This window comes from Schistocerca gregaria, chromosome 3, assembly GCF_023897955.1.
Source record: "Schistocerca gregaria isolate iqSchGreg1 chromosome 3, iqSchGreg1.2, whole genome shotgun sequence".
NCBI lineage: Eukaryota > Metazoa > Arthropoda > Insecta > Orthoptera > Acrididae > Schistocerca > Schistocerca gregaria.
This window is the reverse complement of record NC_064922.1, coordinates 589,391,754-589,419,298: the sequence shown is the minus strand read 5'-3', so window position 1 is coordinate 589,419,298 and position 27,545 is coordinate 589,391,754. Positions and strand designations below refer to the sequence as shown.

Sequence of the window (27,545 nt, the reverse complement as noted above, 5' to 3'; positions counted from 1 at the left end):
TTCCTCAGTCCTGGAAGCATGCAGAGATCGTGGCGATTCCGAAGATGGGGAAGGATCTGCGTCAGCCCGCGAACTACAGACTTATTAGTTTACTGTCGGCCGTCTCCAAGGTCTTGGAAAGGGTGTACATCAGGCGGCTGCAGCGCCATGTCGACGAGGAAGGCCTCCTGCCCGAAGAGCAGTTCGGCTTTCGCAGGGGCCACTCGGCAGTTCACCAATTCCTATGGCTAGTGGAAGATGCGTTCGTCGCCCTCGAGCAGCGCGAGTTCTTCGGCATGGTGTTCCTGGACGTGCCGCATGCTTTCGACAGTGTGTGGCACCACGGCCTCTTGTTCAAACTTTCTGAACTTGGGGTCCCGACGTCGCACGTCCGTCTCATCCATTCCTATCTTACCGATAGGACCTTCCGTGTGCGGGCCGCGCATGGCTTGTCCTCCGTCCGCCGCATCAACGCCGGTGTGCCAAAGGGCTCAGTCTTGGGACCACTCCTGTACTCGCTGTACACTTCTGATGCGCCAAAGATCGACTGTGTGCGGCTCGCCCTGTACGCGGATGACACGGCTCTATATAAGAGGAGCCTCAATGCCGCCGTCATGCGCCGCCGTCTGCAGCTCGCCGTTGACACCCTGGCAGCCTGGGCCGTCAAGTGGCGTCTAAATTCAAAGGGGCCAAGACGCAGTTCCTGATCGTCACCAGGCGACTCGTTCCTGCAGTTCTGCAACCGCTCACCGTCGGTGGCAGCCCTGTCTCGTGGCGTCCCACGGCGCATTACCTCGGAGTCACCATCGACCGCCGACTCACGTGGGTTCTGCACATCCTCGAAGTGAAGGCCAAAGTGCGGAACCGGCTCGCATCCTGTACCCGGTGCTGAACCCCGGCTCCCGACTACCACCGCGGCTGGGCATCACTCTACAAGGCGCTGCTCTGCCCTGTACTCCAATACGCCGCCGTCTGGGGGAACGCCGCCGACACAAACCTGAAGAAACTGGAGACACTGCAGAATCGCATCCTTCGGCTGGCCTTACACCTGCATTACGATTTACCCATCGCTCATCTTCACGACATCGCGGAAGTACCTCTGCTCCGTGACCTCTTCCAGGCGACCGCCCGCAGCTTTTACGAACGTGCTGGCCGCTCACACAACGCCCAAATCCGGACGCTGGGCCGCAAACTGCCGCGCAGCGTCACCACCCGCTGGCCACACCTGCTCGCTGCATAGCTAGCACTGCAGAACTGTGCTAAGGAGACACCCAAGAAGACAATCTACATGTGAAGACGCATTACATCGGCATTCATGGGAGGCAAAGCACTAACTGCTGCGAACTCCATCACACATCGGAGGCCAAGTTATCTCCGTGCAGATCCACGTGAGGCGTTGCCTGGTGAAACGTTTTTGTGATGCTCTGTGTAAGAAAGCGAAATGCGTACCATCAAGTTTCCGACTTTCATAAAGGTCGAACTGTAGCCTATCGCGATAGCGATTTATTGTATCGCGACATTGCTGCTCGCGTTGGTCGAGATCCAATAACTGTTAGCAGAATATGGAATCGGTGGGTTCAGGAGAGTAATACGGAAGGCCGTGCTGGATCCAAACGGCCTCGTATCACAAGCAGTTGAGATAACAGGCATCTTACCCGCATGGCTGTAACGGATCGTGCATCCACGTATCTATCCCTGAGTCAACAGATGGGGAAGTTTACAAGAAAACAACCATCTGCACGAACAATTTGACGACGTTTGCAGCAGCATGGAATATCAGCTCGGAGACCATGGCTGCGGCTACCCTTGACACTGAAACAGTCAGGAGTGCATTAATCCAAGTTCTGTTTACAGCATCATGATGGTCGCATCCGTGTTTGGCGACATCGCGGTGAACGCACATTGGAAGCGTCTATTCGTTATCGCCATACTGGCATATCACTCAGCGTGATGGTATGGGGTTCCATTGGTTGCACGTCTCGGTCACCTCTTGTTCGCATTGACGGCACTTTGAACAGTGGACGTTACATTTCAGATGTGTTACGACCCGTGGCTCTACCCTCGATTCGATCCCTGTGAAGCTATACATTTCAGGAGGATAATGCACGACCGCATGTTGCAGCTCCTGCACGGGCCTTTCTGGATACAGAAAATGTTCTACTGCTGCCCGGGCCAGAATATTCTCCAGATCTCTCACCAATTGAAAACGTCTGGTCATTGGTGGCCGAGCAACTGGTTCGTCACAATACGCCAGTCACTACTCTTGATGAACTGTGGTATCGTGTTGAAGCTTCATGGGCAGCTCTACCTGTACACGCCATCCAAGCTCTGTTTGACTCAATGCCCAGGCGTATCACGGCCGTTATTACGGTAAGGGGTGGTTGTTCCGGGTACTGATTTCTGAGGATCTATGCACCCAAATTGCGTGAAAATGTAATCATATGTCAGTTGTAGTATAATATATTTGTCCAATGAATTCCCGTTTATCATCTGCATTTCTTCTTGGTGTAGCAATTTTAATGACCAGTAGTGTATGTTGTGAGGTTTCAACTGGGAAAACTCGTCCGTTCGTTCCTAAGGCGCTACGCAAGCAAGCAAGCCTTCGAAAGTCTACATAATTTATTTCACCACGAAGTGAAGGCAACAATTATACCAGTAGCTAGCGGTTTTGTGTGGCCTGAAATAAAAAGACTGTCGCACATGGGCTCGGGCATCGTACAGTGCCAGCGCAGCAAGATTTCTCGCCATGTCTCTGCGCTGGTGGACAAATTTCCAGACACATATTGATGCAGTAGGTCCGCTGTCTCCTTCAGACGGGTATATGGAGAAGTTCTACGGTTTTCCGATGAGTTCGTGGACGAACACACGATTTCGTTGAACGATGTTATGCACCAGTATTTGTCGCCCACCTCAGACAAAGGCTGATGTAGATCCGACCGTGACAAGCATCGCTCCATGGGACAGCGCAGACATTCGTACCCCGGGAGTTACCATCCCGTACACACGTAAAGTTGCGAGTAGAGGGCGTCAAACCGCCGCTTACAGGTGACAAAACATTTGATATCATCGTCAACGGCAAGTTGAATACTGTTTCCACTGATAGAGTGAAACCAGCGTTCGTCCTACTAGAGTCTTCACATTCACATCTGCTACGTATCAGGCGAAACCTCCGCCCGTCACCCAGCAACCTCCACTAGCACTATCTCCCGCTTTGACTGAACGGCAAACGCCTTCAGGACGACGGGTACACTTCCCAGGACGCTTCAGGGACGTCACTTCCGGTTTCAAGCTGCTAGGTTAGTTTCGTTATCGCTGCCGTGCTGTTAATCATGGCTGCTCCGCTGTCTATTTGCGCCAAAGAAGAGCAACGTTCAGTGATCCGTTTTTTGTGGTCGGAAGGTGTATCAGGGCCGAAATTCATGGAAGACTTTCGGTACAGTACGGGAACAGTGTTTTGCCACAACGGAGTATTTACGAATGCCTTGAAAAATTCCGAATTGGCCGCACAAGTGTTATGCACGATGAAGGAGCAGGACGATGGTTTACCGCCACAAATGAAGAAACCATTAAGCGTTCACGTGAAAAGATTCACTTGGACAGACGATTAAATATTGAAGAAGTGGCACTTCGTCTGCGAATTAGTCACTGTTCTGCCTACGAAATCATCCACAACAGACTTGGGTATCATAAAGTTTGTGCAAAATGGGGTTCCAAAACAACTCACACAGTTGCATAAAGAAACGCGCTTGGACATCTGCAAAAACATTTGGATCGCTATGGTAACGAAGGGGACAACTTCTTAGACAGGATTATTACTGGTAACGAAACATGGATCCATCATTACGAGCCGGAGAGTAAACGGCAGAGTATGGAATGGAAACGTCCAAATTCGCCGTTCAAGAAAATGTTCAAGACCCAACTGTCCGCAGGAAAACTGATGCTTACGGTTTTTTGGGACGCACAACGTCCAGTACTGGAAAATTATGAGGAAAGGGGCACAACAATAAATAGTGTACGTTACAGTGAGATGCTTACTGCCAGGCTAAATCCCGCAATTCGAAGCACAAAAGGTGTGTTGTTGCACGACAATGCCCGTTCGCATACTGTCGCCCACACTTCTGAAACGTTCCAGACACTCAAATTTGAAGTAGTAGATCATCCTCCATACAGTCCAGATCTTGCCCCTTCTATCACTTGTTTGGTCAACTCAAACAGGCATTAAGGGGTCGTCGATTTGCCTCGGACAAAGCAGTGAAAGAAGTGGTGCATTCCTGACTCGCTGCTCAACCGAGAACCTTCTTTTATGAGGACATCAGGAAGCTTGTACAACGATGGACCAAGTGCGTTTCAACGCAAGGAGACTATGTCGAAAAATGATGTTCTTGTAAGTTTAATATTTGATTACAATAAAATTTTATAACTACTTTGCGGATAATAATTGACTTACCCTCGTATGTGCTCTGTATTACCTGTTAATAGTTTGAAAACACTGCGCTAGTGTCGTAAAAACAATTATCTCGATGTCTTCCTATTGGCTGGACGTAGCTCGAAGTTGAACTGCGACACAGACTTCTCTACATAACGCAAGCACAGGGAGGCGCAGTTAAAAGTAGCCCGCTGGAACTCTGGATGATAATGCAACATTTCGACTTTTGAAATAGAGTAAATAACTATAAAAATGGACAGTTTTATGCAATAATAGATTGATAGTATTTTTCTGTCAGCATTTCAGTTTATTTCATCAGTGAAGTTAGACGTTCCTGTTTTCGGTCTGCAAAGTGACTTTGAAATTGTGGAAGCTTATTTGAAAACATCTTCGATTAAGAGAACTCAGGAAATTTTCGGGGTCAAGTATCCGGATAGAGGACTACCAGCAAAGAGGGCAATACAGAGTCTCTATAAATATTGACGCACCTACGGATCTGTGTAAAATTTAAAACGACGAAGAATTCCTTCTGTTCGCACACCAGACGTTATTTCAGAGATTCGCCGAAGAATTATTCAAGGCGCAAAGAAGACTACACGTAAACTGCCTAACAGGCGCATGCAAGTAAGTAGAAATTGCTAGCGGATATTGAAAAGTCTTAATTTGAAGCCACATCGTGTGACAGTTGTGCAGCAATTACGTCATCGATGACAGTGAGAAACGTTTACATTACTGCACGTGGCTTTTTAATAACCCCAGCAGGTGCTTTCTTACATATACATCTGCGTGGATACTCTGCAAATCACATTTAAGTGCCTGGCAGAGGGTTCATCGAACCACCTTCACAATTCTCTATTATTCCAATCTCGTTTAGCGCGCGGAAGGAACGAACAACTATATCTTTCCGTACGAGCTCTGATATCCCTCATTTTATTGTGGTGATCGTTTCTCCCTAAGTAGGTCGATGTCAAAAAAATATTTTCGCGTTCGGAGGAGAAAGATGGTGATTTGAATTTCGTGAGAAGATTCCGTCGCAATGAAAAACGCCTTTCTTTTAATGATGTCCAGCCCAAATCCTGTATCATTTCTGTGGCACTCTCTCCCATATTTCGCGATAATAGAAAACGTGCTGCCCTTCTTTGAACTTTTTCGATGTACTCCGTCAGTCCTAGCTGGTAATAATCGCACACCACGCAGCAGTATTCTAAAAGAGGAAGGACAAGCGTAGTGTAGGCAGTCTCCTTAGTAGATCTGTTACATTTTCTAAGTTTCCTGCCAATAAAACGCAGTCCTTGGTTAGCCTTCCCCACAACATTTTCTATGTATTCCTTCCAATTTCAGTTGTTCGTAATTGTAATACGTAGGTATTTAGTTGAATTTACGGCTTTTAGATTAGACTGATTTATCGTGAAACCGAACTTTAACGAATTCCTTTTAGCACTCATGTGGATGACCTCATACTTTTCGTTATTTAGGGTCAACTGCCAATTTTCGCACCATTCATATATCTTTTCCAAATCGTTCTGCAATTTGTTTTGGCTTCTGATGACTTTATTAGTCGATAAACGACGGCGTCATCTGCAAACAACATAAGACGGCTGCTCAGATTGTCTCCCAAATCGTTTATATAGATAAGGAATAGCAAAGGGCCTATAACACTACCTCGGGGAACGCCAGAAATCACTGCTTTTTTACTCGATGACTTTCCGTCAGTTACTACGAACTGTGACCTCTCTGATAGGAAATCACAAATCCATCACATAACTGGGACGATATTCCATAAGCACACAATTTCTCTACAAGCCGCTTGTGTGGTACAGTGTCAAAAGCATTCCAGAAATACGGAATCTATATGAAATCCCTTGTCAATAGCACTCAACACTTCCTGTGAATAAATAACTAGTTGTGTTTCAAAGGAACTATGTTTTCTAAACCCATGTTGACTATGTGTCAATAGACAATTTTCTTCGAGGTAATTCATAATGTTTGAACGCAATATATGTTCCAAAATCTTACTGCAAGTCGACGTTAACGATATGGGCCTGTAATTTAGAGGATTACTCCTATCTTTCTTGCCCATTGGTGTGACCTGTGCAACTTTCCAGTCTTTGGGTACTGATATTTCGTCCAGCGAACGGTTGTATATGATTAAGTATGGAGCTAATGCATTAGCATACTCCGAAAGGAACTTAGTTGGTACACAGTCTGGAGCAGAAGACTAGCTTTTATTAAGTGATTTAAGTTGCTTCACTACTCCGAGGATATTTACTTCTACGTTACTCCTGTTAGCAGCTGTTACACTGTGAGTGATGAAGCATAGTTTCAACTTTCCGATCATGTGAATTCACAGAACACGAGGTGGTGGGCAACGGAGAACCCTAGCACTACGTGTCAGCAACCATTCCACGATGAAAAAATGCAACAAACGCTAATTTTAACAGGGCTAATTTTAACAGGGACGCGTATGATTGTCCTGATATTTTTTGACATACTAGGGGTTCATATATGGAAATCTCTGGTACGTTTTGTGCTCAACTAATTGAACAGGGAAGACAAGACCGCTTCTTCCAGCAAGATGGGGAAACTTTTCGCGCGTCTGAAGTATCCCTGGAATGAGTCCATGATGTCTCCACCTAGGAACGAACTGTTAGCAAACATTTGTGGCCACCACGTTCGCCGGATCAAACAACATTTGATTTTCTTTCCTGTGGGGGCACTTGAACAGCAAGGCCTATGGAACAAATCCACACACAACACAGGAACTGAAACACAATATCAAACGTGAAGTTGCCGCCATCGATGTCCGAACTTTACGCAGAGTGTATCTGAATATGCTTAGATGTGGAGAGCTGCGTATTGGTATTCCAGAATCTTCTATAAGTGTATTTTTCATTGTATTTTTCATTTTAAATAAATAGTAAGTCCACTCGAGCTCTCCGTTTCTGTAATTTCACTTCATTTTCTTTATACTTACAAGAGCTGCTTTTAGCTGCGCTGGTCGAGCGGTTCTAGGCGCTTCAGTCCGGAACCACGCGGCTGCTACTGTCGCAGGTTCGAATCCTGCCTCGGGCATGGATGTGTGTGATGTCCTTAGGTTAGTTAGGTTTAAGTAGTTCTAAGTTCTATGGGACTGATGACCTCAGAAGTTAAGTCCCATAGTGCTCAGAGCCATTTTTTTAATAGGTAGACATCTATTCAGACCATCACACAGGAATTCGAAAGGGCATCAGAATCCACTGCAAGTACTATGAGAATTAGGCGGGGGATGCGAAAACTTAGATCGGGCAGCTGCTCAAACCGCAAATTACGCCGCTAACTGCCAAATGACGCCTCGCTTGGTGTAAGGAGCGTTAACTTTGGACTAATGAATAGTGGAAAAACGTTGTGTGGAGTGACGAATCACGGTACACAATGTGGCGAACCGATGCCAGGGTGTTTGTATGACGAATGCCCGGAACGTCATCTGCCAGCGTGTGTAGTGCCAACACTAAATTTCGGAGGCGCCGCTGTTACGGTGTGGTCGTGTTTTTCTTGGAAGGGGCTTGCACCCCTTGTTGTTTTGCGTGGCACTGCCACAGCACGCCTACACTGATGTTTTAAGCACCTTCTTGCTTACCACTGTAGAAGAGCAATTTGGGGATGGCGATTGCATCTTTCAACATAATCGAGCACCTGTTCATAATTCACGGCTGTGGCGGGGTGGTTACACGACAATGTCATCCCTGTAATGGACTGGTCTGCAAAGAGTCCTGACCTGAATCCTATAGAACACCTTTGGGATGTTTTGGAACGCCGTCTTCGTACCAGGCCTCACCGATGGACATCGATAGCTCTCCTCAGTGCACTCCTGCGTGAAGAATGGGCTGCCGTTCCCGAAGAAACCCTCCAGCGCCTCATTGAAAGTAACCCCGCGAGAGCGGAAGCTGTCATCAGGACTAAGGGTGAGCCAACACCATGGTGAATTCCAGCATTACCGATGGAGGGCGCCACGAACTTTTAAGTCATTTTCAGCCAGGTGTCCGGATACTTTTTTTTTTCACATAGAGTAGGTGACTACAGGCCTTTGAAGTAGATTGTCACACACACGAATTAATGGCATGAAAGGCGCTTCTCGCAATGTCAGACGTCTTCCATATGACATGAAATGGGGCACATGATGCATACGCCCAAGTCTTTCACGTGAGCCATACGAGAACCCACTGGCTGGTTATCTACGTCCGTATTTTCACTTTACAGCATTGTTTATTGCAGTATTACTCACAGTCCCTAGACGATGGATGCTGTTACCGTATTCTCCAGACTAGTGGGAAGGGAACTAGCGGCGACTGATACAACGATCATAAAGGCTCTAGGGAAGAGATGGGGAAGGTCAGCTGAGCGCTGGTAAGTACGTGGATGTGAGCGAGAGGCGGGAACTGTCTTCGGTGGTGTGAGGCTTTCGCTGTGGCAACAGGAGGTGTGGAACTTCCTGGCAGATTACAACTGCGTGCTCGACCGAGACTCGAACTCGGGACCTTTGCCTTTCGCGGGCAAGTGCTCTACCATCTGAGCTACCGAAGCACGACTCAGGCCCGGTCCTCACAGCTTTACTTCTGACAGGAAGTTTCATATCAGCGCACACTCCGCTGCAGAGTGAAACTCTCATTATGAATAGGAGGTGTGCTAGTATAATGGAACCATCGTCCAGGTGGAAAACTCCAAGTGTTTAAAAAGTGAAAATATGAATCAGGATTAACTGTGAGACAGACACATTCCCTTAAGACACAAGCAACATTACAACACGCAAATGGATTAGCAAACGCAAAGAAACGTTAAAGCCACAGCTGTAGATCCTGAAGGTGGGAACTGCCTAATATCAAGACTGCACATGTTTAAGGTGTTAACAAAAATATAATTTGAATGAATATATTAATATATTCACATAAACTACAAAAATGAAAACGTACATGTCTCACAAAACAAAGCTAAAAACTATGAAACATTTACCACAAACTTCAAATATGATTAACTCTTTGTTGTCAGAGTTGAAATGGGCACCTATAAACGCAGCTGAAGTTTTCAAAAAACTCACATTTTCCTACTGCACGAGTACAGTGACTTCCTGGCACAGTGTTAGCCTGAAAACACACATGCATCTGCTAATGTACTGATGGAACAGCTAATTGCAATTCTAAGAGTGAATGCTGGTCAGGGATAATCATAATGCGACAGTGCTGCTTTTTCAGCTCACGATAAATTATCGGAATAAGACGAGCAGCGCGTTGCCTTCATCTCTGGTTGTCTACCATATAGTGCTAGACTAACACTGCTCCAGACTCGAGACTCGAACATTGGGTCTCTAATCGAACGCTACAGTGGAGACTGCAGCCTGCAGAGACGTGCACAGCGCCACGACCCACGCTGAAGCCCCTCTTATCTATCAGAATCTAACAATCTGCTCTTTCCGACAAGAAAACCTACCCTTTCTGCCAAGAAAAATGGACTAACCATCTTTGTACAAGAATAATTGAGGAAAAATCCCAAGAGAGAACATCACATAAGGAACTTCAACGACTTCTCTATCCTTCTCTCTTGTTCAAAAAGCTTTATATGATCTGGCCTCATGACATCACCTTATTTTTCCAGTTGCGTTTTGCTTGCAGCAGCTACCCTCGCTTGTCAGATCCTCGGAAAGTTAAAAATTGTGCCCGAGGCTAGTTTCTAATTCCGTGGCATCATCATGTTTCTCCAGAAAGCTGGAGGTTCCCATCTGCTGAAGGTGCCATTCTGAACATGGGAGAGTGACAGCTCCCTGCCGATGCAAGTTCTTTCTCCCCTTCTACAACTCTGCTCTCCCGGCCAGCGTGGAATCGTGCTATATAGCAGCACAAAAGCTGCCCTCCACTAGAGGGCTGCCGGCCGACGCAACTTTCGAACTTTCACCTTAACAACACGACCCTCGCTACCAGGCATAAATTCATTATAGGGCAAGCATTTAACGATCCTCATTTAAGTAATTTGCAATTCCATAGTTGGACATTACGGAAGCCATTCAAGGGTGTAGCAAGGTATTGCAGATTTTTATGGATGATCATCCACTTGTCGCCCCATGACCCATGGACCTTGCCGTTGGTGCGGAGGCTTGCGTGCCTCAGCGATACAGATGGCCGTACCGTAGGTGCAACCACAACGGAGGGGTATCTGTTGAGAGGCCAGACAAACATGTGGTTCCTGAAGAGGGGCAGCAGCCTTTTCAGTAGTTGCAGGGGCAACAGTCTGGATGATTGACTGATCTGGCCTTGTAACATTAACCAAAACGGCCTTGCTGTGCTGGTACTGCGAACGGCTGAAAGCAAGGGGAAACTACAGCCGTAGTTTTTCCCGAGGACATGCAGCTTTACTGTATGATTAAACGATGATGGCGTCCTCTTGGGTAAAATATTCCGGAGGTAAAATAGTCCCCCATTCGGATCTCCGGGCGTGGACTACTCAGGAGGACGTCGTTATCAGGAGAAAGAAAACTGGCGTTCTACGGATCGGAGCGTGGAATGTCAGATCCCTTAATCGGGCAGGTAGGTTAGAAAATTTAAAAAGGGAAATGGATAGGTTAAAGTTAGATATAGTGGGAATTAGTGAAGTTTGGTGGCAGGAGGAACAAGGCTATTGGTCAGGTGAATACAGGGTTATAAATACAAAATCAAATAGGGGTAATGCAGGAGTGGGTTTAATAATGAATAAAAAAAGAGTGCGGGTAAGCTACTACAAACAGCATAGTGAACGCATTATTGTGGCCAAGATAGACACAAAGCCCATGCCTACTACAGTAGTACAAGTTTATATGCCAACTAGCTCTGCAGATGATGAAGAAATTTATGAAATGTATGATGAGATAAAAGAAATTATTCAGGTAGTGAAGGGAGACCAAAAATTTAATAGTCATGGGTGACTGGAATTTGTCAGTAGGAAAAGGGAGAGAAGGAAACATAGTAGGTGAATATGGATTGTGGCTAAGAAATGAAAGAGGCAGCCGTCTGGTAGAATTTTGCACAGAGCATAACTTAATCATAGCGAATACTTGGTTCAAGAAACATAAAAGAAAGTTGTATACATGGAAGAATCCTGGAGATACTAAAAGGTATCAGATAGATTATATAATGGTAAGACAGAGATTTAGGAATCAGGTTTTAAATGTAGGACATTTCCAGGGGCAGATGTGGACTCTGACCACAATCTATTGGTTATGACCTGTAGGTTAAAACTGAAGAAACTGCAAAAAGGTTGGAATTTAAGGACATGGGATCTGGATAAGCTGAAAGAACCAGAGGTTGTACAGAGTTTCAAGGAGAGAATAAGGGAACAATTGACAGGAATGGGGGAAAGAAACACAGTAGAAGAAGAATGGGTAGCTCTGAGGGATGAAGTAGTGAAGGCAGCAGAGGATCAAGTAGGTAAAAAGACGAGGGCTAGTAGAAATCCTTGTGTAACAGAAGAAACATTGAATTTAATTGATGAAAGGAGAAAATATAAAAAAGAAGTAAATGAAGCAGGCAAAAAGGAATACAATTGTCTCGAAAATGAGATCGACAGGAAGTGCACAATGGGTAAGCAGAGATGGCTAGAGGACAAATGTAAGGATGTAGAAGCTTATCGCACTAGGGGTAAGATAGATACTGCCTACAGGAAAATTAAAGAGACCTTTGGAGAGAAGAGAACCACGTGTATGAATATCAAGAGCTCAGATTGCAACCCAGTTCTAAGCAAAGAAGGGAAGGCAGAAAGGTGGAAGGAGTATATAGAAGGTTTGTACAAGGGCGATGTACTTGAGGACAATATTATGGAAATGGAAGAGGATGTACATGAAGACGAAATGGGAGGTAAGATACTGCGTGAAGAGTTTGACAGAGCACTGAAAGACCTGAGTCGAAACAAGGCCCCCGGTGTAGACAACATTCCATTAGAACTATTGACGGCCTTTGGGAGAGCCAGTCATGACAAAACTCTACCATCTGGTGAGCAAGATGTATGAGACAGGCGAAATACCCTCAGACTTCAAGAACAATACAATAATTCCAATCCCAAAGAAAGCAGGTGTTGACAGATGTGAAAATTACCGAACTATCAGTTTAATAAGTCACAGCTGCAAAATACTAACGCGAATTCTTTACAGACGAATGGAAAAACTGGTAGATGCGGACCTCGGGGAGGATCAGTTTGGATTCCGCAGAAATGTTGGAACACGTGAGGCAATACTAACCTTACGATTTATCTTAGAAGAAAGATTAAGAAAAGGCAGACGTACGTTTCTAGCATTTGTAGACTTAGAGAAAGCTTTTGACAATGTTGACTGGAATACGCTCTTTCAAATTCTGAAGGTGGCAGGGGTAAAATACTGGGAGCGAAAGGCTATTTACAATTTGTACAGAAACCAGATGGCAGTCATAAGAGTCGAGGGGAATGAAAGGGAAGCAGTGGTTGGGAAAGGAGTGAGACAGGGTTGTAGCCTCTCCCCGATGTTATTCAATCTGTATATTGAGCAAGCAGTAAAGGAAACAAAAGAAAAATTCGGAGTAGGTATTAAAATCCATGGAGAAGAAATAAAAACTTTGAGGTTCGCCGATGACATTGTAATTCTGTCAGAGACAGCAAAGGACTTGGAAGAGCAGTTGAACGGAATGGACAGTGTCTTGAAAGGAGGATATAAGATGAACATCAACAAAAGCAAAACGAGGATAATGGAATGTAGTCGAATTAAGTCGGCTGATGCTTAGGGAATTAGATTAGGAAATGAGACACTTAAAGTAGTAAAGGAGTTTTGCTATTTAGGAAGTAAAATAACTGATGATGGTCGAAGTAGAGAGGATATAAAATGTAGACTGACAATGGCCAGGAAAGCGTTTCTGAAGAAGAAAAATTTGTTAACATCGAATATAGATTTATGTATCAGGAAGTCGTTTCTGAAAGCATTTGTCTGGAGTGTAGCCATGTATGGAAGTGAAACATGGATGATAAATAGTTTGGACAAGAAGACAATAGAAGCTTTCGAAATGTGGTGCTACAGAAGAATGCTGAAGATAAGGTGGATAGATCATGTAACTAAAGAGGAGGTATTGAACTGGATTGGGGAGAAGAGAAGTTTGTGGCAGAACTTGACTAGAAGAAGGGATCGATTAGTAGGACATGTTTTGAGGCATCAAGGGATCACAAATTTAGCATTGGAGGGCAGCGTGGAGGGTAAAAATCGTAGAGGGAGACCAAGAGATGAATACATTAAGCAGATTCAGAAGGATGTAGGTTGCAGTAGGTACTGGGAGATGAAGAAGCTTGCACAATATAGAGTAGCATGGAGAGCTGCATCAAACCAGTCTCAGGACTTAAGACAACAACAATAACATCCACTTGTAGTAAAAGGCAGTAAAAGTACAATATATCTACAAACAGTGTGTCCCAGACAACAGTACGCGTGGTGCTTAGTGGTGTGTAGGTCTGTTATCTTAGAACTTAACGCATGTTTGTTTCTAACACTAATGTACAGCCGAAACAGAACTGAACTCTTGGATGGGGAGTGTTGCTGTTTGTATAAAAATAGGATATTTCAAAAAATACTAGCATTAATAACTTAAGAGATTTCGTGAACCTTCCATAAATGACAAATACTAGATAAAAAAATAATTGCTGGTGGTCAGGTTTGAACCAGTTATCTACAGCATGCCAGCCAGCAATACTAACCGCTGCACTAAACTGTATATAATACAAGTCAATGTAATATTGCTAGAATTTGTGGCACCTATACCAAACAGGACTAAGTGGGATATTGAAAAAAAAAGACGGCAAGAACGGTCACAGGTATATTTGACCCTTGGAAGAGCAACAGGGACATTCTGAAAAACTTGATCTGGAAGATGCTTGAAGGGGGACCTCAACTATCCAGTGAAAAAATAAAAAAAATTCCAGTACTATGTTCAGTTGAGAACTGTAGTAATATACCACAACCCCCCTATGTATCGCTTCCATAGCGACCACGAAGGTACAATCAGACTATCTACAGCTTGCTCAGCTCGTTAGCAACCATTCTTCTTGTGCTCTGTACATCAATGGAACTGGAAGAATATCTAATAATATGGGAGCCATCTACTGCCAAGCCCGTGAAAGTAATTTGCAGAGTGTAGTTGTATGTGTCGATGGTGAAGTTATAAAACAAAGTATCTTGATTGGCTTCAAAGATTTAGATTTTTTTATGTCTTTTCAGGCAGGATGAGAAGTTTGATGTCGTGATTGTGGAGGCGGCCCCCACTTTCTGCTACTTTGGTTTCATCCACAAGCTGGGGCCGCCACCTGTCATCGGCTTCCTTTCGATGGGGATGACTGGTGGGATCAGTGCCCTCATGGGTGACACTGTGAATCCGTCGTACATGCCAGAGATTCTGGCACCGTACACAGACCACATGGATTTCTGGCAGAGAATGGACAACTTCCTTTCCCTGTTCAGGCAAGCGCGCTCTGGTGCGAGTGTCATTTTGCCTGTACATGAGAGGATTATACGGAAGCATTTTGGACCAGATGTTCCTAGTCTCATGGACATGATGCGTAACATGAGTCTCTTCCTGGCGAACAACCACTTCAGTGCCAATTACCCACACCCACGTCTGCCCAATGTAATAGAGATGACTGGCCTTCACATCGAAAAGGAACGGAAGCCCTTACCGAAGGTAAGTGTGATTTGAGTTATCAAAACACCCTATAAAAGTGTTATTTTATTCATGTTGAATCTTGTGAACTCCGCGGCCGTTAATGATAGTTGATTAATGACGCAACTAGTCACAAATACTTTTTAAATGTTTTGTTTTAGTGCCATAAACGGTTTCGGACTACAATGCCCATCTTCAAGTGGCTAATACTTTTTCGTTACACACATGTTTTGACCAACAGCATGTCGTCTGATTCCACTCTGCACAAGAATATATGAGCATTTAGTGCCTCTTTATAAGTTCTTTCATTAATAAAAATACGCTAAGGTGCTTGTATTTATTTATAAATGGTGCAAAATAGTTACGTTGGCTCACATAAGTTTCAGTAGATGCCAGTTTGTTTGTTGCAGTCCATGCGGTTTTCCAGAGCGATTTATGCGTTGCCGAGTTCCACACAGCACACATATTTCGCATGAATTACTGTGGCATACTTTATAATATTCTTAATGTCAGTCTTGAGCATCACACATGTGCTATACGCTTGGTGTTTTTGTTTTCAATGCAAATATTATTATTAAGGGAAGATACAAAGATATCAGTCATCAAATATTGGCCAAGGATGTAAACAGAGGAAAGATGATGTGTGGGATGTGCAAAATAGAACACGTTAACAACAGAGAAATGTTTTATGTTTGCACTCTAAGAGTAAACTCATTATTAAAACAGAATAGGATAAATTATTTTTAGTAGTTTTTTACTGTCAGTGGAAATTATTGACGAATACTGCAAAGCCAACTACTTGGAATATTATAAAGCAGATACATATGTACACACTTTTATGTCTACAGATATTTGTTTATCATTACAGTTTAAGTTAGTTGCAGGAAATACAAAATTAGAAAGTTAGAGCGTGGGATGCTAGTGACGGCAGAAAAATAACATTTAAAAATATTGGTGGCTGGTGAGTCATTCGCCGACTACCCTATAAAAGTTGTTAAAAATCGATATGTAACTTGCCTGATTCTCCCCTGGTACCTATATTAACATAGCTTTCAGTTGCCAGTATCAAGATCAACTAAAAAATGTCCAGAGTTGCGGGATTTCTAAACAAATACGCACCTTCAGACTCAACGTTGCAATGTTAAAACTTTTGGCTGGTTTCGTTGTCTAGGGACTGGGATACGTAGTTGGCGCATTACAAGCCAGTCTACAGTTTCTATTGTTGTGGTCTTCAGTCCTGAGACGGTTTTGATGCAGCTCTCCATGCTACTCCATCCTGTGCAAGATTCATCATCTCCCAGTACGTACTGCAGCCTATATCCTTCTAAATCTGCTTAGTGTATTCATCTCTTGGTCTCCCTCTACGATTTTTACTCTCCACGCTGCCCTTCAATACTGAATTGGTGATCCCTTGGTGCCTCAGAACATCTCCTACCAACCGATCCCTCCTTCTAGTCAAATTGTGCCACAAACTCCTCTTCTCCCCAATCCTATTCAATACCTCCTCATTCGTTATGTGATCTACCCATCTAATCTACAGCATTCTTCTGTAACACCACATTTCGAAAGCTTCTATTGTCTTCTTGTCCAAACTATTTATCGTCCATGTGTAAATTCCATACGTGGCTACACTCCATTATATACTTTCAGAAACGTCTTCCTGACACTTAAATCTATACTCGATGTTAACAAATTTATCTTCTTCAGAAACGCTTCCCTTGCCATTGCTAGTCTACATTTTATATTCTCTCTACTTCGACCATCATCAATTAATTTGCTCCCCAAACAGCAAAACTCATTTACTACTTTAAGTGTCTGATTTCCTAATTTAATACCCTCAGCAACACCTGATTTAATTTGACTACATTTCATTATGCTGGTTTTGCTTTTGTTGATGTTCATCTTATATCCTCCCTTCAAGACACTGTCCATTCCGTTCAACTGCTCTTCCAAGTCCTTTGCTGTCTCTGACAGAATTACAATGTCACCGGCGAACCTCAAAGTTTTTATTTCTTCTCCATGGATTTTAATACCTACACCGAGTTTTTCTTTTGTTTCGTATACTGCTTGCTCAATATACAGATTGAATAACATCGAGGAGAGGCTACGACACTGTCTCACCCCCTTCCCAACCACTGCTTCCCTTTCATGTCTCTCGACTCTTATAACTGCCATCTGGTTTCTGTACAAATTGTAATTAGCCTTTCGCTCCGTATATTTCACCCCTGCCACCTTCAGATTTTGAAAGGGAGTATTCCAATCAATATTGTCAAAAACTTTCTCCACGTCTACAAATGCTAGAAACATAAGTTTGCGTTTTCTTAATCTCGCTTCTAAGATACGTCTTAGGGTCAGTATTGCCTCACGTGTTCCCATATTTCTACAGAATCCAAACTGATCTTCCCCGAGGTCGGCTTCTACCAGTTTTTCCATTCGTCTGTAAAGAATTCGCTTTAGTATTTTGCAGCCGCGGCTTATTAAACTGATAGTTCGGTAATTTTCACATCTGTCAACACCTGCTTCCTTTGGGATTGGAATTATTATATTCTTCTTGAAGAATGAGGGTATTTCGTCTGTCTCATACATCTTGCTTACCAGATGGTGGAGTTTAGTCAGGGCTGGGTCTCCCAAGGCTGTCAGTAGTTCTAATGGAATGTTGTATACTCCCGGGGCCTTGTTTCGACTTACGGCTTTCAGTGCTCTACCAAACTCGTCACGCAGTATGATATCTTCCATTTCATCTTTATCTACATCCTCTTCCCTTTCTATAACATTACCCTCAAATACATTGCCCTTTTATAGTCCCTCTATTTACTCCTTCCACCTTTCTGCTTTCCCTTCTTTGCTTAGAAATGGGTTTCCATCTGAGCTCTTGATATTCATACAAGTGGTTCTCTTTTCTCCAAAGGTCTCTTTAATTTTCCTATAGGCAGTATCTATCTTACCCCTAGGTGGCTGAGATAAGCCTCTACATCCTTACATATGTCCTCTAGCCATGGCTGCTTAGCCATTTGGCGCTTCCTGTCGATCTCATTTTTGAGAAATTTGTATTCCTTTTTGCCTGTTTCATTTGCTGCATTCTCCTTTCATCAATCAAATTCAATATCTGTCACCCACGGATTTCTACTAGCCCTAGTCTTTATACCTACTTGAGCCTCTTCCTGCCTTCACATAGTTCATCCCTCAAAGCTACTTATTCTTCTTCTACAGTATTTCTTTCCCCCATTCTTGTTAATTGTTCCCTTATGCTCTCCCTGAAACTCTGTACAACCTCTGGTTTAGTCAGTTTATCCAGGTCCCATCTCCTTAAATTCCCGCCTTTTTGCAGTTTCTTCAGTTTTAATCTACAGTTCATAGCCAATAGATTGTCGTCAGAGTCTACATCTGCCCCTGTAAATATCTTACAATTTGGAACCTGGTTCCTAAATGTCTTACCATTATATAATCTTGAAACCTGTCAGTATCTCCAGGCTTCTTCCATGTTTTCAACCTTCTTTTATGATTCTTGAACCAAGTGTTAGCTATGATTAAGTTGTGCTCTGTGCAAAATTCTACCAGGAGGCTTCCTCTTTCATTTCTTACCCCAATCCATATTCACCTATTACGTTTCCTTCTCTTCGTTTTTCTACTATCGAATTCCAGTCACCCATGACTTAAATTTTCGTCTCCCTTCACTATCTGAATAATTTCTTTTATTTTATCATACATTTCTTCAAGTTATTCGTCATCTGCTGAGCTAGTTGGCATATAAACTTGTACAGCTGTCGTAGGCGTGGGCTTCGCGTCTACCTTGGCAACAATAATGCTATGCTGTTTGTAGTAGCTTACCCGCACTCCTATTTTTTATTCATTATTAAATCTACTCCTGCATTACCTCTTTTGATTTTGTATTTATAACCCTGTATTCACCTGACCAAACTTCACTAATTCCCACTATATCTAACTTTAACCTATCCATTTCCCTTTTTAAATTTTCTAACCTACCTGCCCAATTAAGGGATCTGACATTCCACGCTCCGATCCGTAGAACGCCAATTTTCTTTCTCCTGATAACGACATCCTCTTAACCATACAGTAAAGCTGCATGTCCTCCGGAAAAATTACGGTTGTAGTTTCCCTTTTGCTTTCAGCCGTTCGCAGTATCAGCACAGCAAGGCCGTTTTGGCTAGTGTTACAAGGCCAGATCAGTCAATCATCCAGAGTGTTGCCCGTGAAACTACTGAGAAGGCTGCTGCCGCTCTTCAGGAACCATACGTTTGTCTGGCCTCTCAACAGATAGACACCTCTCCGTTGTGGTTGCACCTACGGTATGGAGATCTGTATCGGTGAGGTACGCAAGCCTCCCTACCAACGGCAAGGTCTATGTTTTATGGGGGGGGGGGGGGGGGGGGAGTCTACAGCACCCAATATGAATAGATACATGAATCGAACGGTCGAAAGTTCCTATCACTCTGCAATTGCGAATTTTGAACGCAACACAGACGTTCATAAATGAGAGATTGAAAAAATGGCTCTGAGCACTATGGGTCTCAACTGGTGTGGTCATCAGTCCCCTAGAAGTTAGAACTACTTAAACCTAACTAACCTAAGGACATCACACACATCCATGCCCGAGGCAGGATTCGAACCTGCGACCGTAGCAGCCGCACAGTTCCGGACTGCGCGCCTAGAACCGCAAGACCACCGCGGCCGGCAAAGATTGCAATTAAATCAAATCTGCAGGTACTATCTTGACGACTTTAAATAATGAGTTCGATAGTAGAAGTACTTTTGAGAATGTAGTATATTTCTGCAAAACACTTATTGGTGTAGATGGTCCAGCAATTAAATAAATCATAAGTTCAATAACAGGGAAACAATAGGTTCCTACTGCACGTAATGAATTATGAACAACAACAAAGCTCGTGAGATATTCACATGTAAGCGTACACCACATCTTCACTGTAGAAGCCACGGAAATCTCACAAGTGCACAAGTCAGCACTACGAAGTATTTCTATTTGCCGCGACCACACGTAAACTGCTCCACACTCTCCCAGTCCGTCTATTGACTGTGCGTTCGTCGCGCTGTACTGTCCGCGTCCGGCACTGACTCCCGTGTCCTGTGCCGTACCGTCCAGCACTCCGCACTGCCCGAACTTTCTGTGTTCTCCTCTCCCGAACTCGCTTCCATCCAGTTTCCCCATTCACGAGCGCTGTGATTGGCTAGAGCGTTCGTGCCATGTCTCCTAGCCAACGAACACTCAAAAACATAATGAAACATATTCGAAATAGTGAATTTACATTTAAATACTTGAAATTAAATAAATATTCCCGCGGCTGGACCATAAACTCGTTCTAACACACTTTATTAAATAGATAAACAATTAAATAAACATATATCAAAAGAAAAGGAGCAAAAGGTAGGTCAAGAGCCTAGTGTGTGTGTGTGTGTGTGTGTGTGTGTGTGTGTGTGTGTGTGTGTGTGTGTGTGTGTTTTTAAACGCAGTAAATAATTGATCAGTTTCTTTATCAATAGCACATACCGGATATTAACAAAGACATAGATGAATTAATATATTTATAAGCATTCTGCTACCGTTTTTTCGTGTAAATGTGGAGTACTTACGGCCTCACGCGATCGATAGTAATCGGCCACTTTGACCTCCAATAACTCATGTACTATTCAATTTACATGCCTGTAATTCATACCAATTTAGGTTTACACTAATAGCTTTCTAAAGGCACGTCGATCGACAAAATCGGATGAAGCGTTTATGTTTCGGAAATTCGTTGCTGGATATTACTTGTATAACTTACCGTGAGATACTAAACTTTAAACTAATGAAGATATTGAAAATCTGATTACACCATCAGAATCGTCGTACAAATAATGGTAATATATATGTTTTTTTCTGAGGTATCACGATTCATCTGGCTACTATTAATTTCTATACGAACTGTGAAACATCTGCTATTATGGTTTCACAAAGTGCGCCATCTTTGGCACTCCCGACATAGACATCTCCTTCGTCGACACAACGCACCGTCCTCGTCACAGTGTCAACATGGAATTCCCAGCCGCGAGGCTGGGCCATGGGCTGCGGCTACCCCTCTCGCCCGGCTACCGTTTAGCAGCACGTGGTCGCCCAGCCGAGCGCCCCGTGCGGTCACTGCTTCCTCAGGACTTAGAATATTTTCAGAGCGGAACGACTCGCCCAGTACCTCACAGAGTTCATGGCCGTGTCATCGTGCTGCAGTACTGAACAACGTTTCGACCACCAGTACAAGAGTAGCTTCCGTAAGGGTGAGGGGCTTACAACTTAACCAGTGCACTTGAGTTCTTATACTGGTATCCCAATGTTTCATCCTGACCCTATTTTCAATTTGTCAAGAATCTTATAAAATTCGTCTTGTTAATGGGTGTCATGAATTGGAAAGACAGGACAATTATCCTTTGCTAATTCTACTTTTTATTTGAACTTCCATTGGGCGATACTGTCGGCTGAAGAGCAAACTACTTCAATGACTCGATACTACTGCCGCGAGCCTGGTGCCGTCTAACCTCAAAGACTGCGAGGTGTCGTGCTAGCAGTGTATTTAACATTAAATTCGTCTAGAATCTTCATATTGAAATGATGCTGTAAGCCCCCCTTTTTTTTTTCTAACTCCGACTTTTGCTGTTGCACATGGATTAAGAAGAAACGCGAACTGACTGTAATAGACCCTGCAAGTGGAGTAGAAAAGAGTTTGGCACCTGCAATAATTTAATTTGATACAAATTAATTTGATAAAGGAAAGTTTCATTAACGTAGTGAGAAATGAAAGGGTTGCTCTACCGATCTACAGAATCAAAGTTCTGTCCAAATTAACCATGTGATTTATTATGACTAAACTCAAAATAATAAACAAAACACAAGAAACATTTACAGCACGTCAGATTGGATACTGAAATAAATCCTGTGAAGGTGAAGTTGTCCATAAACTAGCTTGTGACATTTACGACCATGTGGTATGAGGAGTCAATTCCTTGCAACTCAAATCTCAAGAGAAACACCCAGCCAACTCAACATTAATTGCTGCTAGAGTAGTGAGATCTCAGATGGTGAACACCCAAGACAGAACCACGTTAGAAAAATACGGGAACAGGCGCGGTTTGCTGAGCTCTGATTATCACATAGCAAAATTCAGTAATCTGCCGGTGCTGAGGACATACATTACCAAGCGGTCTTCTTAACTGCACGGGCACGATCTGACGTACTGGAGGCGATGGCTGGTTGCTTCGACGTGCCGTCGTGGTAGTGATGATGATGATGTCACGAATATAGCCCGAAACAAATTATCCTGGTCTGGTTGTTCCAGACTAAAGACTACCTACCAATACAAATGCGCCTCTGAGGGAGACAAAGAAGGCTCGCCACACAATCACTGACGGTACAGTGATTGATTTCAAGAAGCGAAGTCATTCAGTAACTCCGATACAATCAACTTCAGCCAAACCTGCTCAAGACGGACAACATAGGCCACTTGTACGCAGAAAGCTCAATTGCCAACTGTACTCGGAAAGTTACGTTGAAGTCGAAGCTTCAGCAACTTCGTCAAACAATTACAATTAAATGAAAGTATATTAGACAGCCAACGGAAGGCAGATTGTCCAGAGCAGCGAGAGCTCAGTTTTGTAACCTGCTCCGACCGAAAAGCGAGAGCCGACTCCACCAAGAGCACCCGTACAAGCTGAACACAGAACATTCTCGCCCCCCCCCCCCCACAGTGGCCGTGTTTAAACGTGCCAATCAGCAACTCGAAAACCGGTGGAAAATTTCACTCTGTTGCTGAATCACTACTATTCCACCAGTGGAGATACTTGGCTCCAATTTCTGCGCCGATTTTGCTACGCACGGACCTATCCCCTGGGCAAGCCAATAACCGTTATGATTTTGCAGAAAAACAGTTATGATTTTGCAGAAAGCGTGGGAATTTGCCCGACAAGACTGCCAGGGAACACAAGTCATTCCCAGGCTTTGTGTTAGCCTGTCAAAGTGTTTTCACTAAGTTTCTGCGAAATAACGGAATGTCTGACCCCAGCTGCTCCTTCACGTCCCTGTGGGCGTATCGGCCCCGCTCTTATGACAATGTCGGCGCCTGGAGAGCATCCACTCGACTCCTTCACACCCGTTAGCATAACCCTTTCAAGATCAGCAGAAACCGTCTGTCACCAGACAACCCGAGTGACGAGAGACGCTGTGTGGGAAGTCCGCGTGTGAAGGAAAAGCAACTTTTCACCACATGCAGTTAGAGAGGAAAATATTCATATTTTCTGAGTTCTCAATACTAGCCTTGTAATGACCATACTCGGCTATACTATCCCAAATGGAATTACTCAGTGTAAGATATAAACATGAAAGGGGACAAGTCACTGCATGCATTGTAAAGGCATGTCACCTCTCAAGACGACACGGCGCTCTTTGTGCTTTCGGTCCCAGCATTTAGGCCTGACACACATTGGGACACAGGCGACGCAGTACAAGGTAGCGCAGCGCAGGTGAAGCTACGAGAAACAGTGTAGCCGAGGGTTGGGAAACAGCTTCTTAGCCGGTGTCGCACAGTATTTATTTGTGAAGCTATGGTTAAGCTCTAGAATCCTAATTTATAGTCGGATTCTGATGAGGAAATGGAATCTGATGTAACTGTACAGTGCCATCAAAAAGTTGCAGACATATAAATAAATCTGTCAGCAAATACGGGTTGCATTGCATTCTTTCGAGCAACAACCACAAGGTGACACTACATATATTATCGGCAACGAACGAAGACGCCAATGTAGCGGATGGAAGTCATGCATCGTAATATTGCGCATTTCATTCTTTCGTAAACATGTCGTTTTCCCAAGACCAAGAACTTTCCATTGTTTAACAGTGTTTTGCCAGCTGTTCGTATGCATGATTTTCGTGGGAAATATTCCGACGCCGCAATGTTGAACAATTCCCGTTTCCGGGAACGTAGATCAGTTGCAGACGAGAAGAGAAGCGGGAGACCGGCCGAACGCTAGAGATGAGGGACGTGATGCTGCGTTCGCCTTAAAAAATGTGACGGAACTATCTGTCCAATCTCAGATTTGGTAAGGTAGTGACGAGAAAACGACGCAGGAGTTAAAATTTCACGCATATCATATTCATAGTGCGCAGAAACTGAAGGCGTCGGATAAAGATAAGCATCTTGCCTACTCTGGGGGCCACCCTCTGCCGGGCTGGAGACCACTACTATTTCGTCAGAATGCGGACTGAGGACATGCGCTGCGTCATTACACGCAATGAAACAGTATTCAAAATTATTTCATTTATTACTGAAAATAAAAGTCCTTGCTCCCTCTTCTGCGTGAAATGGTGACTACGTAATCCGGGGGAGAATTCACTGAATACAACAGCAGACTCACAACTGTCGAGGACGCTGTACCAGCTCGGAGTGGAAGTCTATGCGACCCGACCCTGATGCGACGATTTTTCCGACCACTAGAGAGGTAGGCACCCCAGTCCGTAACTCTGCTTGGAGGTGGCGGTGACCAGGATTTGTATATTTTGATTCCTACGTCGTTTCTTGGAGTACCCAGTCTCTTCGAGGTCACTGCTAGCGCGTCCCTACAGGTGGACCGCGTTGTCGGAAGCCATGTGGCCGTGATAAATGCTGAACTTGGCCCCCCAATACGGTAGGCCTTCAGACGCCCGCAGAGACGAAGCTTAAGGCAGAGCTTCTGCTCCGGAACGGTGCCATGTTGATGGATCGTTGGACTTCATCAGACGTGGCTTCGGATCGATGATCGCCTCGTAGGGTAGCAAGAGCAAGACCTTTACTGGGTCAGTCTCACACTCAAGACGTTACCATGCCACAGCCAGAGAACAGTGGGTGAATGGCGTGAACCTGGTCGATCCTACTTACTGAGTGCCAAAAGCTAATGGGTGTGGAGTATTTACGTAGTTGAGGAGAGGCTGTACTCTGCGACGTCATTCGCAATGACAGAATTGTTTCTGTACTTCCTTAGTCAAATGGTTCAAATGGCTCTCAGCACTATGAGACTTAACTTCTGAGGTCATCAGTCCCCTAGAACTTAGAACTACTTAAACCTAATGAAACGTCCCCTTAGAACAATTATACAAGACGGTGCTCAAACTGACACACAATATTCTTAGCGCAACGCAATCTGACTTACAAAAATCCCTACAAAAGAATGGCCCTGACTAACATTTACCTATACCTTTCACAAACCACTTACCTCACCAAAAATCTTCGTTACTCGAACTACTGCAATACAGCGAGTACCACTACTGCCAGCTAAATAAAAGATTCAACCTACTGAAGGCACTAACTACTGATAGGCATAGTTAGCAAATGAAAGGTTTTAATAGAGAACAAACAATGTATTTACCTTAATAGTCATAATATATATAGCAGTTCATGACACCAATTCTTACAAATTTCAAAACTCCGCCATCTCTCTCTCCCCACATCCACCACTGCTGGCGGCTCACCTCCAACTGTGCAACACTACGTGCTGTTAGCGTCCAGCTGCCGCTGCCCAACACTACAATGGCAGACAACAATGCAAACCACCCACAGACTGCACAGGGCACAGCCAGTGATTTTCATACAGAGCGCTACGTGGCGGCAGCATTACCAATAAAAAAACCTAAACAGTCTACTTACATAGCCCCCATGCTCCCCACAAAAAATTTTACAAATTGTTTTGGGCACTGGCCAATAATGATTTGATAAAATTTTTCATCATTACAATAACAAAGATATCAAATGCACACACTTATTGATACAATGTTGGTCAAAAGCTAAAATTTTCTCACAGTCCATAAAGACAGTCCTGATCGTTCATCACAGTAAAATTGCAGTGTTTTTCTCAAAGTCTGAGCAATAAAAGAAATTGCACTTGGAAGTAGTGGATTTCTAAGCAGTCTTGAAGAAGTAGTGTTGTCCTTCCAACGGAAAGACAGTGCTGACTCTTGACATGCAGACAGGTAATGGGCCACAACAGAGCAAACCCACAGCAGAGTCAGTCGAAGTTGAAGACTATTGGTAGGTAGGTCATCACAGAGCTGACCGACTGTAGTCCTGGTAGAGATTAGGGTATTGGTGGGCCACCAGAGGTACAGACCCACTGCAGTCCATGTAGAAATAATGGTATTGGTGGGCCATCGAAGGTGCAGACCCACTTCAGTCCGTGTAGAGATGGCCAACAGCCATCTGTTGCGACTGTGCAGGCGCACAATCACCCTCGAAGAGTCTTGCAGAGAAAATAGCAAGTCCATAAACCACCACTTGTCCAATCAGAAAGAATTTGTTTGAAATGTCCTTAGAACCAGCAATGCTGTTATCCAGTCCCTTGCTGAATTATTAACACACATGCAAACACTATCAGTCCCTACTTCTCACATATTGTCCATATACTATGACCAACAGAAATGTGTGCAGTGAAATGTAATCTACAAGTTACTTAATTTGATGAACTGGTGTCAATTACAATTTTATAACACGAGAATACAATAACAAAGGCACAAAATATATCATTGAAGAACATAATAGTACAGATACCATTTGCAGTAATACAGGCTTTACAAAAGAATCGAAATAGCAAATAAATCAGTGTTACAAAAATTATGACATAAGTACATACATAAAAGATCAGAATAACTTTTGAAATATCAACTTCACACAAGAGCATTAGAACAAAACAGAATAAATAATTTGTAAACATCTTTACGAAGTAAATAACATGTTATTAATGCAAATTATATCTGAGGATAACAGTATTCCTCATCATAGTGAATGTAGCTTAGTATTAGAAGAAAAAAAATTCTATGAAACAGTATACAGAGACAGGAAGAAAACAAATACACAAGGGTACACAAACACATAGTAGGATAACACAAAAGGAAAGGACAGGGTTTGTTTTCACTATAACATTTGGTACTGCAGTCCAACCCAAAACTTCATTCCACAGATCTTTCATCTTATTTCAACATTTGTTTCTGCGAAAAAAATCCTATCCAAGCATGCTTTCTGTATTCTGTTCACATCCTCTTTCGAAAATAGTTTTTCTCCACTGTACACTACTTTTTTTGGCCAAACCATTTTCTTATAGCTTCTCAATGCTTTTCTTCCAATTCATCATAGTTTCTTATATAGTCTACCCCCTCTTAAGCTAACTTAAACCTACTGAGCTCAGATGCTAAACCAAGGGACGACGCAATGTAGGAGCACAAAACAAATTAACACAGACAGCGATGACCCAAAAAAATGCAGATTTGCAAAGCAAGCAGCAGTAAATGTAATAACTTATATCTAAACATGACAAACCCACAAGCAGAAAAAATAGTATACTAAAGACAACAATGCAGATAAGGGAAAGTTATAATCAGATATTAATGTCTATGTAATTAAAGTGGTGCACTACAAAAACTAATGCTACAACAAATTACCAAGTACTTGAAAAGA

The 27,545-nt window shown here is 43.6% G+C and overlaps 1 protein-coding gene across 2 annotated transcripts in view; it reads left to right on the top strand.

The window, feature by feature from the left end:
• Positions 1–27,545, top strand: part of LOC126354982 (UDP-glucosyltransferase 2-like) — a 142,412-nt gene that overhangs the window by 72,607 nt on the left and 42,260 nt on the right. For both annotated transcript variants that reach the window (XM_050005067.1, XM_050005068.1), the window contains exon 4: positions 14,631–15,090. In XM_050005067.1, coding sequence (XP_049861024.1) covers positions 14,631–15,090 — 460 coding nt within the window. The remainder of the gene's footprint in view (positions 1–14,630; positions 15,091–27,545) is intronic.